Source organism: Macrobrachium nipponense, chromosome 47 (assembly GCF_015104395.2).
Source record: "Macrobrachium nipponense isolate FS-2020 chromosome 47, ASM1510439v2, whole genome shotgun sequence".
In the NCBI taxonomy this organism is placed as follows: Eukaryota; Metazoa; Arthropoda; class Malacostraca; order Decapoda; family Palaemonidae; genus Macrobrachium; species Macrobrachium nipponense.
In genome coordinates, this window is record NC_087222.1 from 4,681,532 (window position 1) to 4,694,847 (window position 13,316).

Sequence of the window (13,316 nt, forward strand, 5' to 3'; positions counted from 1 at the left end):
AAAAGTGAAAGTGAAGGTACATTATCACTACCTTCCATAAATCAAGAAAACAGCAACATGACTGCCTTTAGTGAAACCAGTGATAGTAACTTTTTGTCTATGGATCCATTGATGGACATCAAAATAGAGCCAGAGGTATTCTGTGAGTCTAATGAAGATGGTGAATATTCATATGGAATGAATTCTGTAGTGAACGAAAAAGATCCACTACCTTGCAAAAAGGAAATAGAACAAGAACGAATGAATAGTCACAATGAGGAGAAGGATTTCAGGTACAATGACTGTGAAAAACCATTTTACAAAAAAGTTAATCTTACAAGTCATATCACAAATCCTACCAGAGAGAACCCTTTCATATGCAAGGAATGCGGGAAAGCATTTTCCATGAAGCATAATCTTGCACGTCATATGAAACTTCATACTGGAGAGAAGCCATTCATATGCAAAGCATGTGGGAAAGCATTTTCCATGAAACATCATCTTACATATCATATGAGAATGCATACTGGAGAGAAACCGTTCGTGTGCAACGAGTGTGGGAAAGCATTTTCCCTAAAACAAAACCTCATACGCCATATGAACACATTGTCAGTACAGAAGAGGACAGGACAAAAGGCTAAAATGAATCCAGAACATTCTGTAGAATTACCTTTGAAAAGTGAAACTGAAGGTGTATTGTCATTACCTTCCATAAATCAAGAAAACAGCAACTTGGCTGCCTTTAGTGAAACCAGTGATGATGACTTTTTGTCTCTGGATCCACTGATGGACATCAAAATAGAGCCAGAGGTATTCTGCAAATCTAATGAAGATGAAGAATATTCATGTGAAATGAATTCAGTAGTGAATGAAAAGGATTCACTAACTTGCAAAAAGAAAGTAAAACAAGAAAGAAGGAATTGTCACAATGGAGAGAAGTCTTTCAGATCTACTGACTGTGAGAAGGTATTTTACAATGAAATTAATCTTACAAGTGATATCACAAATCCTACCAGAGAGAAAACATTCTTGTGCGATGAATGTGGGAAGGCATTTTCCCTGAAACATAATTTTATAGTTCATATGAGAATCCACAGTGGAGAGAAGCCATTCATGTGCAAGAAATGTGGGAAAGCATTTTCCATGAGACATAATCTTACAGTTCATATGAGAATTCACACTGGAGAGAAGCCATTCGAGTGCAAGGAATGTGGAAAAGCATTTTCCCAGAAACCAGATCTTACAATTCATATGAGAATTCATACTGGAGAAAAGCCATTCATGTGCCAAGAATGTGGGAAAGCATTTTCCCGTAAAGCAAGTCTTATCATTCATACGAGAATCCTCACTGGAGAGAAACCATTCATGTGCGAGGAATGTGGGAAAGCATTTTCCCAGAAATCAGATCTTGCAATTCATACGAGAATCCATACTGGAGGGAAGCCATTCATGTGCAACGACTGTGGGAAAGCATTTGCCAAGAAGTCACATCTTACAGCTCATATGAAAATCCACGCTGGAGAAAATGACAAATGATAATGAACAAAGATGCTGGAAAGGTACCGACCAGGATAAAACCATCCCCTCGACTCATTTCTGCGCCAGGCGGGTCGTTGAGTCTTGCAGGATAGTTCAACATAGTAGGAACTTGCTCTTAACAAAAAAAAGAAAGGATTAGGATGCCAGCCCTCACTAGATACAAGTGAAATATAAACTGCCATCAAAGTGACCACACACCATTACAGCATAAGGTCCTTCTTGGACATTTATTTCATAAGTCCTCACTTAGTCCATTAATTGAAGAAACCAGTGACTGTTATGCATATCTTGTATGTAAGCCCTAGTGATGGTGTGTATCTCGTGTACCTGATCAGTGCAGAGAATAAGTGTTGGGTGTGTTTGGTATGTATGCACTAGAGACCTTATGTAATTCCTCAGCATGATGAGTCTTGTTTTGTCAACTTGATCACTTTTCAGTGTTACCTTGTACAGTAATGCTTTTGTTTCTCCTGTGTGGTATCAAATACTATTGGGATTACCTCACAGGATGTGATAAGCTAACATGCTCCTATGTTTTGTATCAAAACAGTTGTATTTTTGTATACTCAATAAACCCTATCCTGGACATTTTTGCAACTAAAAAAAAAAATTTTTTTTTACCATTTCAAGTAAATATTGATGTAGTAGTATCAGTTTATGGTGTACTACTGTTTACTTATAATAGCTACCATTAAAGTAACCTTGTAGTGAATAAAAACAAACAGATTTTCCCATGACAGGAGAACTAATCATCTTCTTCGAGAGCTTTTCCTAGAAAGGAATTAAACTGTACATTTTTCAAAACACAGGAATACAATTGTCATCTAAAGCAGCAATCGCCAACCGTTGGTCCGTGAAAAAATTTGATGGTCCGCAGAAAAATTGGGACATTATTTCAATTTTCATGTTGTCTTAATCCTTTTCGGGCAAACCTGATACAAATTGTACAGAAGACAGAGAGCCCAGTGCTACCAATTTAGCATTTTTAATGCTAGATTTAGTATTTTAGGGCGATTTAGCATTATAAATTTTGATCCAACATTTAGCAGAAAAAAAACAGCATTATTAATTACAATAAATTAAACACCATAAATATGAATTTATCCTGATGTAATGAACGTAAAACGCATATCAAATAAAACTGAACATGTTCTATCTGTTTCATATCCGTATTGAACAAGTATTGTATTCCTATTGCTTCAAAGTACAAAATACCTTTCAAAACGTTTGGGTTTGAGTCTTTGAGAATGACAGTCAACATCCCTGCTTTAGTAAGAACCAGGCAGCAGTGACCAAATATCAACAATAAAATGTGTAATATTTGAGTAAACTTAATTTTTTTTTGTTAATTCAACTATAACTTTGTTATATTTGATAAGTGCATTTCATAATAATAAAATGAAAGTTTTATTATTATTATATAAATGTATTTTCCTTTCCTTAAAAAAATTCATATTAGTGGTCCGCCAAATTTAAAATGATTCATTTGGTGGTCCATGAAGTTCGAAAGGTTGGCAACCACTGATGTTAAGGATGGACTAAAAATAGCAAATTGTTCTTACCCGATTCCAAACCCTCGATCTTTACCTATGGAAATACCTTCAGTGCAGTATACCAACTGTTCAATTATTAACAAGGGTGTTAGCTAGTTAACTACAGGAAGTAGGATGGGTAGTCCCACCCTTCTGCCTGGCAACGCAGTTACCTTCTGGCCATTGGTCAAGATGCACTGGTTTTCCTCAACGCGTCTCACCAATCCTGGTATTTCCTATGTGATTGTTTTGTGATACTGTTTTGTTTGATATGTCGTGTGATTTGTGATTGCAATTATGGAATATTGAAAATCACAATCAATTCAAAGAAACTTCAGCTACACCAGGAGAACATTTTAAACAAGACATTGTATTAACCTCATCACAAGTGGAAATACGCAGTTACCCTCAATCCCAATCATACAACCAACATTTGGACACTAAAGAATCACTCACTCTTTACAATACCCAAAGGACAATACTGATGATAGCCTAAGGCTCAAATATGCCACTAATAACAATAAACCAAATTGGCGATAGAAGTTCACTCCTGACATGGTTCGGAAGTCACGTAAAGCCATTGGTCCCGTTGCTGAATAACCTATGGTTCCATGCAACGTAAAAGCACCATACAAACAAACAAAAACAATAAACTAAATAACCCCTCAAACCAAACATCCCTTATCACTACAGAAAAGGACCAATAGACTTACGAAATCAGAAATTTCTAAAGCTACAAGATCAAATACTTATGAACCAATAACTAACAACACCAAACATGCTTCGTCTTGTGGTTGTAATGAGTGCTTCACAGGTGCTTATAACCAACTATACTCTGTTTTTTTCCATCTGTCCACCCACCTGTGGTGTTTGCACATGGTAACACTGCGTCCCGGGCTTTAAATAAAATCCTATTTCGAATATGAAAGGTGTAATTCGCATACAGTAAATTATTAAAACACTTTTCAGTTGCAAATGTACACCCTTTTATTTACCAAAAACTTTGACATAGTGTAACTATTTAAAGCCCAGGACGCAGTGTTACCATGCAAAAACACCACAGGCGGATGGACAGATGGAAAAAAACAGAGTATAGTAACCACCAAGACAGAGGACACAACACGAAATTGTATAGACAATTTTGTTAAATTAAGAAAATGCCCTTTAACACACCAACATGACACTGAATTATGTTCTGAATCCTTACAATACAAAAAGGAAGTTATAAAATAAAAAATAGATTTATTAATATTTGATTATGAAAAACAAACGACTGCTGAATCTAATAGCCAACATACAAATACAACAATTAAAAAAACCATAAACCAGTTCAAATGCATATAAACTTGGAGGCAAAATAAAATCGGTCATCAATTTACAGAATTTAGCGCCAGTTCCTCCAAAAATGGAATATAAAATTATTCAATGGAATATAAATGGCCTCTTAACTCGAATATGTTTGAGTTAATGACAAAGACTCCTACCAGACCACAACCCAATATGTATACGCCTATAACACATAGGATCTAACCACACAAACATTCGACAATACAAAATTGCTTGTTATTCATCAACGGATGGTGGAAAACTAGGCCACAGTAATATATGTTCATAGTAGTATCACCTATGAACTTTTAAACATACCATCACAATCACATCAGATAACAGCTATCAAATTATATTTACCAAATGAAAATATGATCACAATTTGTAACTTGTACAACCAACCAAATTTTAATTCGAATTTCAGTGATCCACCAGCATTAATTAATAATATGCACGAACCCCTACTTATAGTAGGAGATTTTAAAGCTCATAGTCCCCTTTGGGGTAACAGTCACCCTGCTGATTCACCAGGAACAGACATAGTGAAATACGTATTGGAACATGACATAAGATGCTTAAATGAAAGTGATGTGCCAACTTACTTCTCCAATACCCATTTAACCTTTTCTTCGGTAGAGATCTCGTTGTTCTCAGTCGATTTAGCTGAAAGACTTGAGTGGAATGTCCTGGATGACTCATATATACCAGTGACCACTCCCTCATTGTCCTTGATTATTTAAATATTTATAAAATATTGCCACCTGTAAAATATGATATCCAAAAAGCAGAGTGGGACATTTATAATCTACATACCAGAATTATACCACGATTTCCACATAACCAAAACCACAATACAAATGTGAGTTTTTCACAGGTTTCATGATAAATTTTGTCGATAAAAGCATACCTAAAACAAGGCCAGATAAAAAAGGAAAAAAAAATCCCCTGCCCCCCCAACCCACCCAATGGTGAACTCCAACCTTATCAACTGTAAGTCGAAATCTTAGCAGACTTTAGGCACAGCTCAAAGGCCTTGACAAATTGCCCAACAATACAAACATTCTCAACAAATAGTTGTAATCAACATAACAATCAATTACATCAAACCATTATATAATAATGATGCCTGATTCCGAAAACTTATAATATCTGAGAAAATATCATCATGGAAGAATTATGTATCAAGCTTGTCAACAAGTGCATCTATGAAAGATATTTGGCAAAAACATAAGGTAAAATTAATGGGAAATATATGACGCCCAAGAAGCGCAATAAACCAAAATGATTAACTATATCATGATTCATATGAAATCTCCAATGTTCATAATAGGGAATCACTTTGAAAACATAAGCATGGGGTAATATCGTCTATATTTCCCTAAACCGAAAAAAAGGGCATCTTTTACCTTAACTTTACAATCAGTATCATTTTCATGACGGTGGCGAAACCTTACAAGAGGCACAATAAATTTGCTACAACTAACGAGTTTCCTGATAATTCCAGAAGCTAGGCCGAGCAATTGCATGGCATACTAGATTATAGGTACCACCACGTTTATCATGGGCGTAACCAGTTAAAAACATATCTATAGCTACCACTTTACAAGAGTATAAATAATATTGGGTAAATATCGTTTAAAAAAAAAAATCCGTATACAAGTTTGAGATGAGTGGGGGATAAAGGGTTATTACTCATTGCCACACCAAATATTTGTTGGTAGAAAATAAACTTTTGATCACAAATGCACAACAATATTAAATTATTTATGTCAACATGATTTTGAGGAAGATCACAATATTTTCTAACTTACGTGGGGACGACAACGGTCCTACTTTTCCAATTATTTACCATATTGTCCCTATCGGTAATCTATTTTCCACTGCTTGACTAATTATTCCTTATTATCATTCATTTCATCTCTAAAACGTCAAATTCAAACCAGAACCACAACCGGAAAGTATTTTTCATTCATTTTACGCTATTTATATAGTTATCCTTTTTCGTTTATATTTTTTTTTTATTTTGAAATAAAATAAATTCAAACCATAACCACAAACGAAAACCGTGTCTGGTAGGCGACACCTAATCAAACTAGCGCCATCGGCTGAAGTCCTTATCATCATTTATCCTAATTATCGCCTAGTTAAACAATCACCTACGTTCTTAATTAATTTTCCTCTAATTGTATATATAACTTTAACTTTTTACCAATTAGGTTTTGAATCAAAACATTAAATTCAAACCGGAACCACAAACGTAAAGTGTTTAGTAGATGACGCCTTAAACATATAACCAAACTTTCATCAACCGAATCCACCAGTTGCCTTAATTACCTTTTTAATTACCTGAATGATTAATGAAACCTAAATTATTAATTGTTTTCCTAATGAATGCTCGCAATTCATCCACCAATTGACTTGATGGAATAAATGAAAACAGGCGAAACCACTTCTTAACCAGAACTACAAACATAAATACCGTCAAATAGAAGACATCCAAATTGTAAACAAAGCGACGCCATCGACTGCCGTACCTGTATTCAAACGTCTGAGATTCAGTATTCTATAAACACAATTCCTGTGTAAATGCGGTAAGTTAGCTCAGGTTACAGATTATAGAATGTATATAGACTGTGCGCAGAATGTATAGTGACCGTACATTGTCTGTGTACTGGTTATGTATAGAGACTAGAAGGGCTTGTCAGACCAGCTTCGGTGAGTTTTAGATGTAGCTACCTTACTCAAGCAGATCACCCTTATTCATTCTATATTTAATTGGTAAAACAAGAATATAGTTGGTAATTCTATACTATAGCTCCGCCACTAATCATTTTGATAATATTTGTTATTTTCAGATGAATTACTTAGTGCTTTATCTAAAGCTGACCTTTTTTTTTTAGGAGGAACAGTATTTTTACCCTATTTGTTAACCTTTCCATCCTTGGGGGACCCCCAGTGGGAAACCGGGGTTTTTGGGTGGGGAATGAATTAAAGAATCCGTTTTAATATACAAATAATTGCACAAGTAGAATTAGCAATAGACAAGGTCACCAGCTAACCTAAACAAACCACCTAACCTAACCTAGTAACCGTATCCTTACCTAGCGGGAGGGGGCGAGACCCCCCATTACACAGCCATATTAAATATAAGACGGCCTAAAACCCTTTGTGTACTTGCTTAGGTTGGAGGGTAAAGGTGAGCTGCATCTTTAAGAATGCATGGAGCCTATAATCCAATACTTTACAATGCTATTTAAAATAGGCAAGAGCCAAATATCCAACAAACTGATCCTTTCAACGACTGTATTTAGGCAACAGATTCTTCAAATCCCGCCACTGCCTCTCAATAGTATTAGTATGAGCTCCAGTGTGCTGGTCCACAAAGTTCAAGGAGTGGTTGACTCTTAAATGAAGAAATCTCTCCTCATTTAGGCAATCGTATGCCTTCCACCAGTCGGAAATGATGGTAGTGCCGGGCTCTATATAATCACTTTCACTTTTAATAACACTGTGATCTTGGCAGTACTTTATTATTCTTTTGATGTTACCACAATAATGCAAAACAAAATCTTTATAATTTAAATAACAATTGAGACAAGAACTTGGGAGAAAATCTACAGAAATTGATGTCAAAGTATATGGTAAATGAGAAACCGCACCAGAAGTTAAAGGTTTACATGCTTCCATGGCTCTCAAAAGACTGAAAAATTAGCAGTGGAAATTGTGTGAAAAGTGTCGAAAAGTGTTAGTTTCCTAGTAAAACTGTCACCTGATTGGGTATTCAAGTCACATGATTCTAGTTTTGTTAAAATGCTAGTCCCAAGTAAAATGTGGATAATAATCATTAGTTAAAGACTATGACGTTTGGGTGACGTCTTGCTACGTAGAATACAGTCGATGATGTAATAATAATAATGACATAATCTATGTTTTTAACGTATAAACAAACAAACGAGAGCTCAGTCTCAAGAGGAATTTGAGAGAGTTATGAAGTCGAGGGACTTCTAGACCTAGTGCCACTTAGATTTATATATCAAACAAAACCTTGGACTTCCCTCTTTTTAGTGAAAGTACTTAAATTTGATAACTTGCTGGCAGAGCTATTGTATAGAATTACCATACTATTACATCTTTAAGCATACCATTCAAAAGATTGAAGTTTCGTTAACATAATGTGATATATGAAAGCGCCATACGAACTAAAATAAGCATGTGAGGTCTTCGTAAAATATGTTTTCAGGGCAGTTTTTAAATCTAATATGGCGTCTTTCGCTTCCAGTCCCTTTCGTCTCCGGCATCGATACCATGTCCTTCCCAGCTCTCATTTGAACAATAGAATGTTTATTGATCTTACTCAAGATTGCAGTTGTAATCAGCACAATAAAACAACATTTTGTTGCCTATAGGGGAAACACCCAACTGGACTAGCTGATCCAGTTTTCACCGTGTGTGGATCCATCCTCCGAAAAAGTACTTGAACAAGTCCTGACACCGGAGATGGGCACCAGTCACGAGTTTTTGGTGGTGGGAGCAAGAGCTTGAGACCTGTACTCTCCTTTCAAAGTAAGTATTTTCTCCAGTTAGAAATTAAGGTCATATTTTACTTACAACTCTGAATATTTAGAAGATTGACGCCATCTCAATGTTTGCGGAGTCGCTTGTGTCAACACACTTCCCATTTCCTATGCTAAATCCACACACCACTTTTACCCATAGACGCTGGGGCACTTTCTTCACAACAATCGTCAACAATGACACCAACCGCGTGGTACAGCCAAGGAAACTACGATTTTTTTGGTAGAAAGAAGAAGTGTGCACTAGATAATTTAAATAAATAGTTAAACAGCAGTATAAGGTCATGAATTGTATAATTTTTTTACATATTCATGGTTATTTAAAAATATTCGCTGTTGAAAAAGTAACTAGATTCTTGACTCAAATATCAACAGTTTTGCTGTGAACAGTACCTACGGCGTTGTTCTCGCTCTTCTAAATAAGTGAAATTAGCGTTTCTATTTGTAGTATATATACATATTAGAGCAATTTTATTATTATTACATTATATGTATATATACTACAAATAGATATGCTAATTTCACATATTTCCACTCCACGGTTTTGTGGAAGTCTTATACTCAGTTTGGAAGGAAACACATACCAATTGGCAACACTGCAAAATAGGAGAGTGCAAACAACACCGTAGCTACTGTTCATAGTAAAACTGTTGATATTTGTGTCAGGAATCTAGTTACTTTTTCAACAACAAATATTTGCAAATTAATTATCATGAATACGTATTAAACTTATGTAATTCATAACTTTACACAGATGTTTAACTATTCATTTCAAAATTAAGAGGTCCTCAGGTGTTGCTTCCACGACCGATGACTGGTGACTGGTGTCCATCTCCGGTGTCAGGACGTGTTAAATAATTTTTTCTGGAAGGTGGGTCAACAAGCGGGCAAGACTGGCCCACGTAGTCCACTTGGTTGTTTCCCCTATTGACTGTATATGCTCTAGACAGCACTGAAGAGCTACTGTAGCCTAAGCTTGTAAGGGGTCTGGTTGCAGTTATACTATACATAACACTGTGTACGTATTGTAGATAGTGATGGCTATAGACTGTAGCCTGTATAGACCGCAGGCTAAACTTGTCTAAATGGATGATATTGTAATTATTTACTTATAGGCTTATGGTAATTTAAGACTGCAACCTTGTATGGGGTCTCATGGCTGTAGGCTATTGGAGGTCTGTAGACTTTTCTCACCTTTTCACCAGACGCCAGGTAGGCCTCCAGGCCTGTCAGTCATCTTGCTTCAGGAACTGTTTCCATTCTTGGTGATCTTCATAGAGCCTCATCTCATCAACCTCCCACAAACTGGAGCCTCTCCTTTCTACTCCTCTCTCTATGTTTTGTAGCCATCTCATTTTTGGTCTTCCTACCGGTCTCCTTCCTTCTGGTGTCCATTCCAAAAACCTTATAGGATATCGCTCCTCCTCCATTCTTTTGGTGTGTCCAAACCATCTAAGCTGTGCTCTCCACAAAGTCTAGAATCCCCTCCACTCCCATCCTTCTTCTAATGTCTTCATTTCGTAGCCTATCCAGTCTTGTTACACCTTTTATGAGTCTTAGGGCTTTCATTTCAGCTGCTTGAAGTTGGATTCTAGTTCTTGATACCGATGTACATGATTCATGGCCATAAGTCAATATTGGTCTTGAAATAGTTAGGTATGTTATGGTTTTTACTTTGCAAGGTATATTTCTGTCTGTCATTAGTGTGTAGAGCAAATATAGATTGTTACTGAATTTCTGTATTCGGGTAGTTATTTCCAATTTTGAATCATTTTGGTCATTAAACACTATTCCTAAGTATTTTGAATTTCTACACTACTTCAACATCTGACCTTCTAATTCTACATCTACATTGTTTGGTGTTCGTGATAGGTACATGATCTCTGTCTTATCCTTGTTGATCTGCATTCCATTAGCTGTTAAGATCGCGTTCCAGTTGTTGACGTTTTCTTGGAGAGATTCTGCACTGGACTGGGGACTATCATTGCATGGTCATCTGCCTGTTGATTGTAGCCTCTAACCCAAAACAGGCTAAATGTCCTTTAGACTGTATCATAACCCTGTCTGAATTCATATTTTCAATTATATTTGTATGATTAACTTATAGAATTATGGTAATCTTAAGTTATCCTATAGGGTAAACAACCGAGTGGACTACCTTGGCCAATCACAAGTCACAAGTCATCGGTAGCGGAAACAAGACCTCTACTTTCTTCTTGAAATAAGTGTTTTCTTCCAAAGTACAAAATAATGTCATAATTTAAGATTAAACAGAGGTTAATAAAAATCTAGCCATGCGCAGTGCAAACTTACCTCCATGACACTTTCAACATTTTTATTTAAAACACCTTACGTGTAGAAGATTGACGCCATCTCAATGTTTGCCGAGTCACTTATGTCAACAGACTTCCCGTTTCCTGTGCTAAATCCGCACACCACTCGTACCCATAGACGCTGGGACACTTTCTTCACAACAATCTTAAACAATGACGACGTTCACACTCGAGCCCAAGGAAACTCACAATTTTTTAGTAGAAAGAAGAAGCGTGCACTAGATAATTATTTAAATAAGAAGTTAAATATCGGTATAAGGTCATGAATTGCATAAATTTTGTACATATTCAAGATAATTGATTTGAAAATATTCGTTGTTGAAAAAGTAACTAGATTCCTGACTCAAATATGAACAGTTTTCTGTGAACAGTACCTACGATGATGTTCGCGCTTTCCTATTTTTTATCAATGTTGCCTATTGGTATATGTTTGCCCTCCAAACTGGGTATAAGACTTGCAGAAAACCATAGAAATAAGTGAAATTGACGTATCTATTTGTAGTATATGTGCATAAATATTATGCAATTTTATCAGTATGACAACTAAAATTCATGGAAGCAGTTTTTAAATGCATTAACATATGTGTGAAGCTCCACTGAATTGGCAAAGATAAATTTTGCCATTCCTAGCATGCAAGCATTAAAGGTTACATGTATTTCTGGCATAGGTACAATTATTAAAAGTAAAAAGGTCAAAATAATAATATAGACTTATATCGTTGAAGTTCACTCTCGATGTGGTTCGGAAGTCACGTAAAGTCGTTGGTCCTGTTGCTGAATAACCACTGGTTCCATGCAACATGAAAACACCATACAAACAAACTATATCATTGAAAAGTTTTAGCAAAAAATAAAAAATTTTTGTCATAGCAAATTCACTAATCCGTAGTCTACGTGGCAATGGTTTTTGGGAGCCAGATGTACGACAAGGCTGGAAATTTGTTCCTGCCATGACTTCACTGTCAACAAACTCTCAGCATATTTCAAGTGTTATTTGGAGTGAATTAAGATCAAAATGTGTATAATTATATTCAATTAACTGTTGTGATGGCTGTAAGGATAAAACCACCGATTACAAGGTAAAAATGCCTTTCAGTTCAAACCATGCCCACAGGAATAAGACGTCTAATACTTTCTCTAATATAAGCAACAAAATGTTGTTTTATTGTGCTGATTACAACTGCAATCTTGAGTAATATCAATAAACATTACATATATATGCTAATGTTGTTCAAATGAGCGCTGGAGGCTGGGAAGGACATGGTCTCGATGCTGGAGACAAAAGGGACTAGATGCGAGGAGACGCCATATTGGATTTAAAAACTGCCTTGAAAACATATTTTACAAAGACCTCACATGCTTATTTTAGTTCATATGGTGCTTCCATATATCCCATTATGTTGACGAAACTTCAATCTTGAATGGTATGCTTAAAGATGTAATTGTATTCTTGTTTCACCAATTAAATATAGAGTGAAAAATGATGATCTTCTTGAGTTTGATGGACTCAAAGCGGTTGTTTACCCTACGAAATAAGCCATAGCCTTCTATGGAGTCTGGTTACATAGGTTTCAGGCAGCATGTAGACTGAAGGCTGTAACTTAGCCTGGCTTACTGTAACTTAAGACTTCCTAAATAAACGTTATTTTATGATATCTGAATGATTTACTCATATGTTAATGTGTAACTTAGTTTAGGCTATAGGCTTCTATAGGGTGTCATTACTGTAGGATACAGTATGCCTGTAGACTGTAGCCTGGCCTACTGTAGCCTAAGACTGTCTAAATAAATGATACTGTATAGTTTCTTAATGATTTCATGGAAGTTTTACAAAAATTTAATCTATAACCCTAAAGCCTAGGTTAGGCTGTGGCCCTATGCACCAGATTAGGCTATACCCCTATCAGTTGATCAAAAGACAAGTGTAGAGGAGGATTTATTCTATGAAATAACTGCAGTGAAAATTGCGTCTTTCACTAGTTTTTGTTTTTTCTTATTACACGCAAGTTTCCCAATCTTGGACTGTGCCATAG

At 35.9% G+C, this 13,316-nt stretch overlaps 1 protein-coding gene across 1 annotated transcript; it reads left to right on the forward strand.

Annotated features, from left to right (window-relative positions):
• The first annotated feature begins 6 nt into the window (after positions 1 to 6).
• On the forward strand, positions 7 to 2,878 carry LOC135204681 (zinc finger protein OZF-like). Its single transcript, XM_064234837.1, has one exon. It carries the CDS (start codon positions 58 to 60, stop codon positions 1,513 to 1,515), a length of 1,458 nt encoding a protein of 485 aa, XP_064090907.1. The 5' UTR covers positions 7 to 57; the 3' UTR covers positions 1,516 to 2,878.
• Positions 2,879 to 13,316: the final 10,438 nt, after the last annotated feature.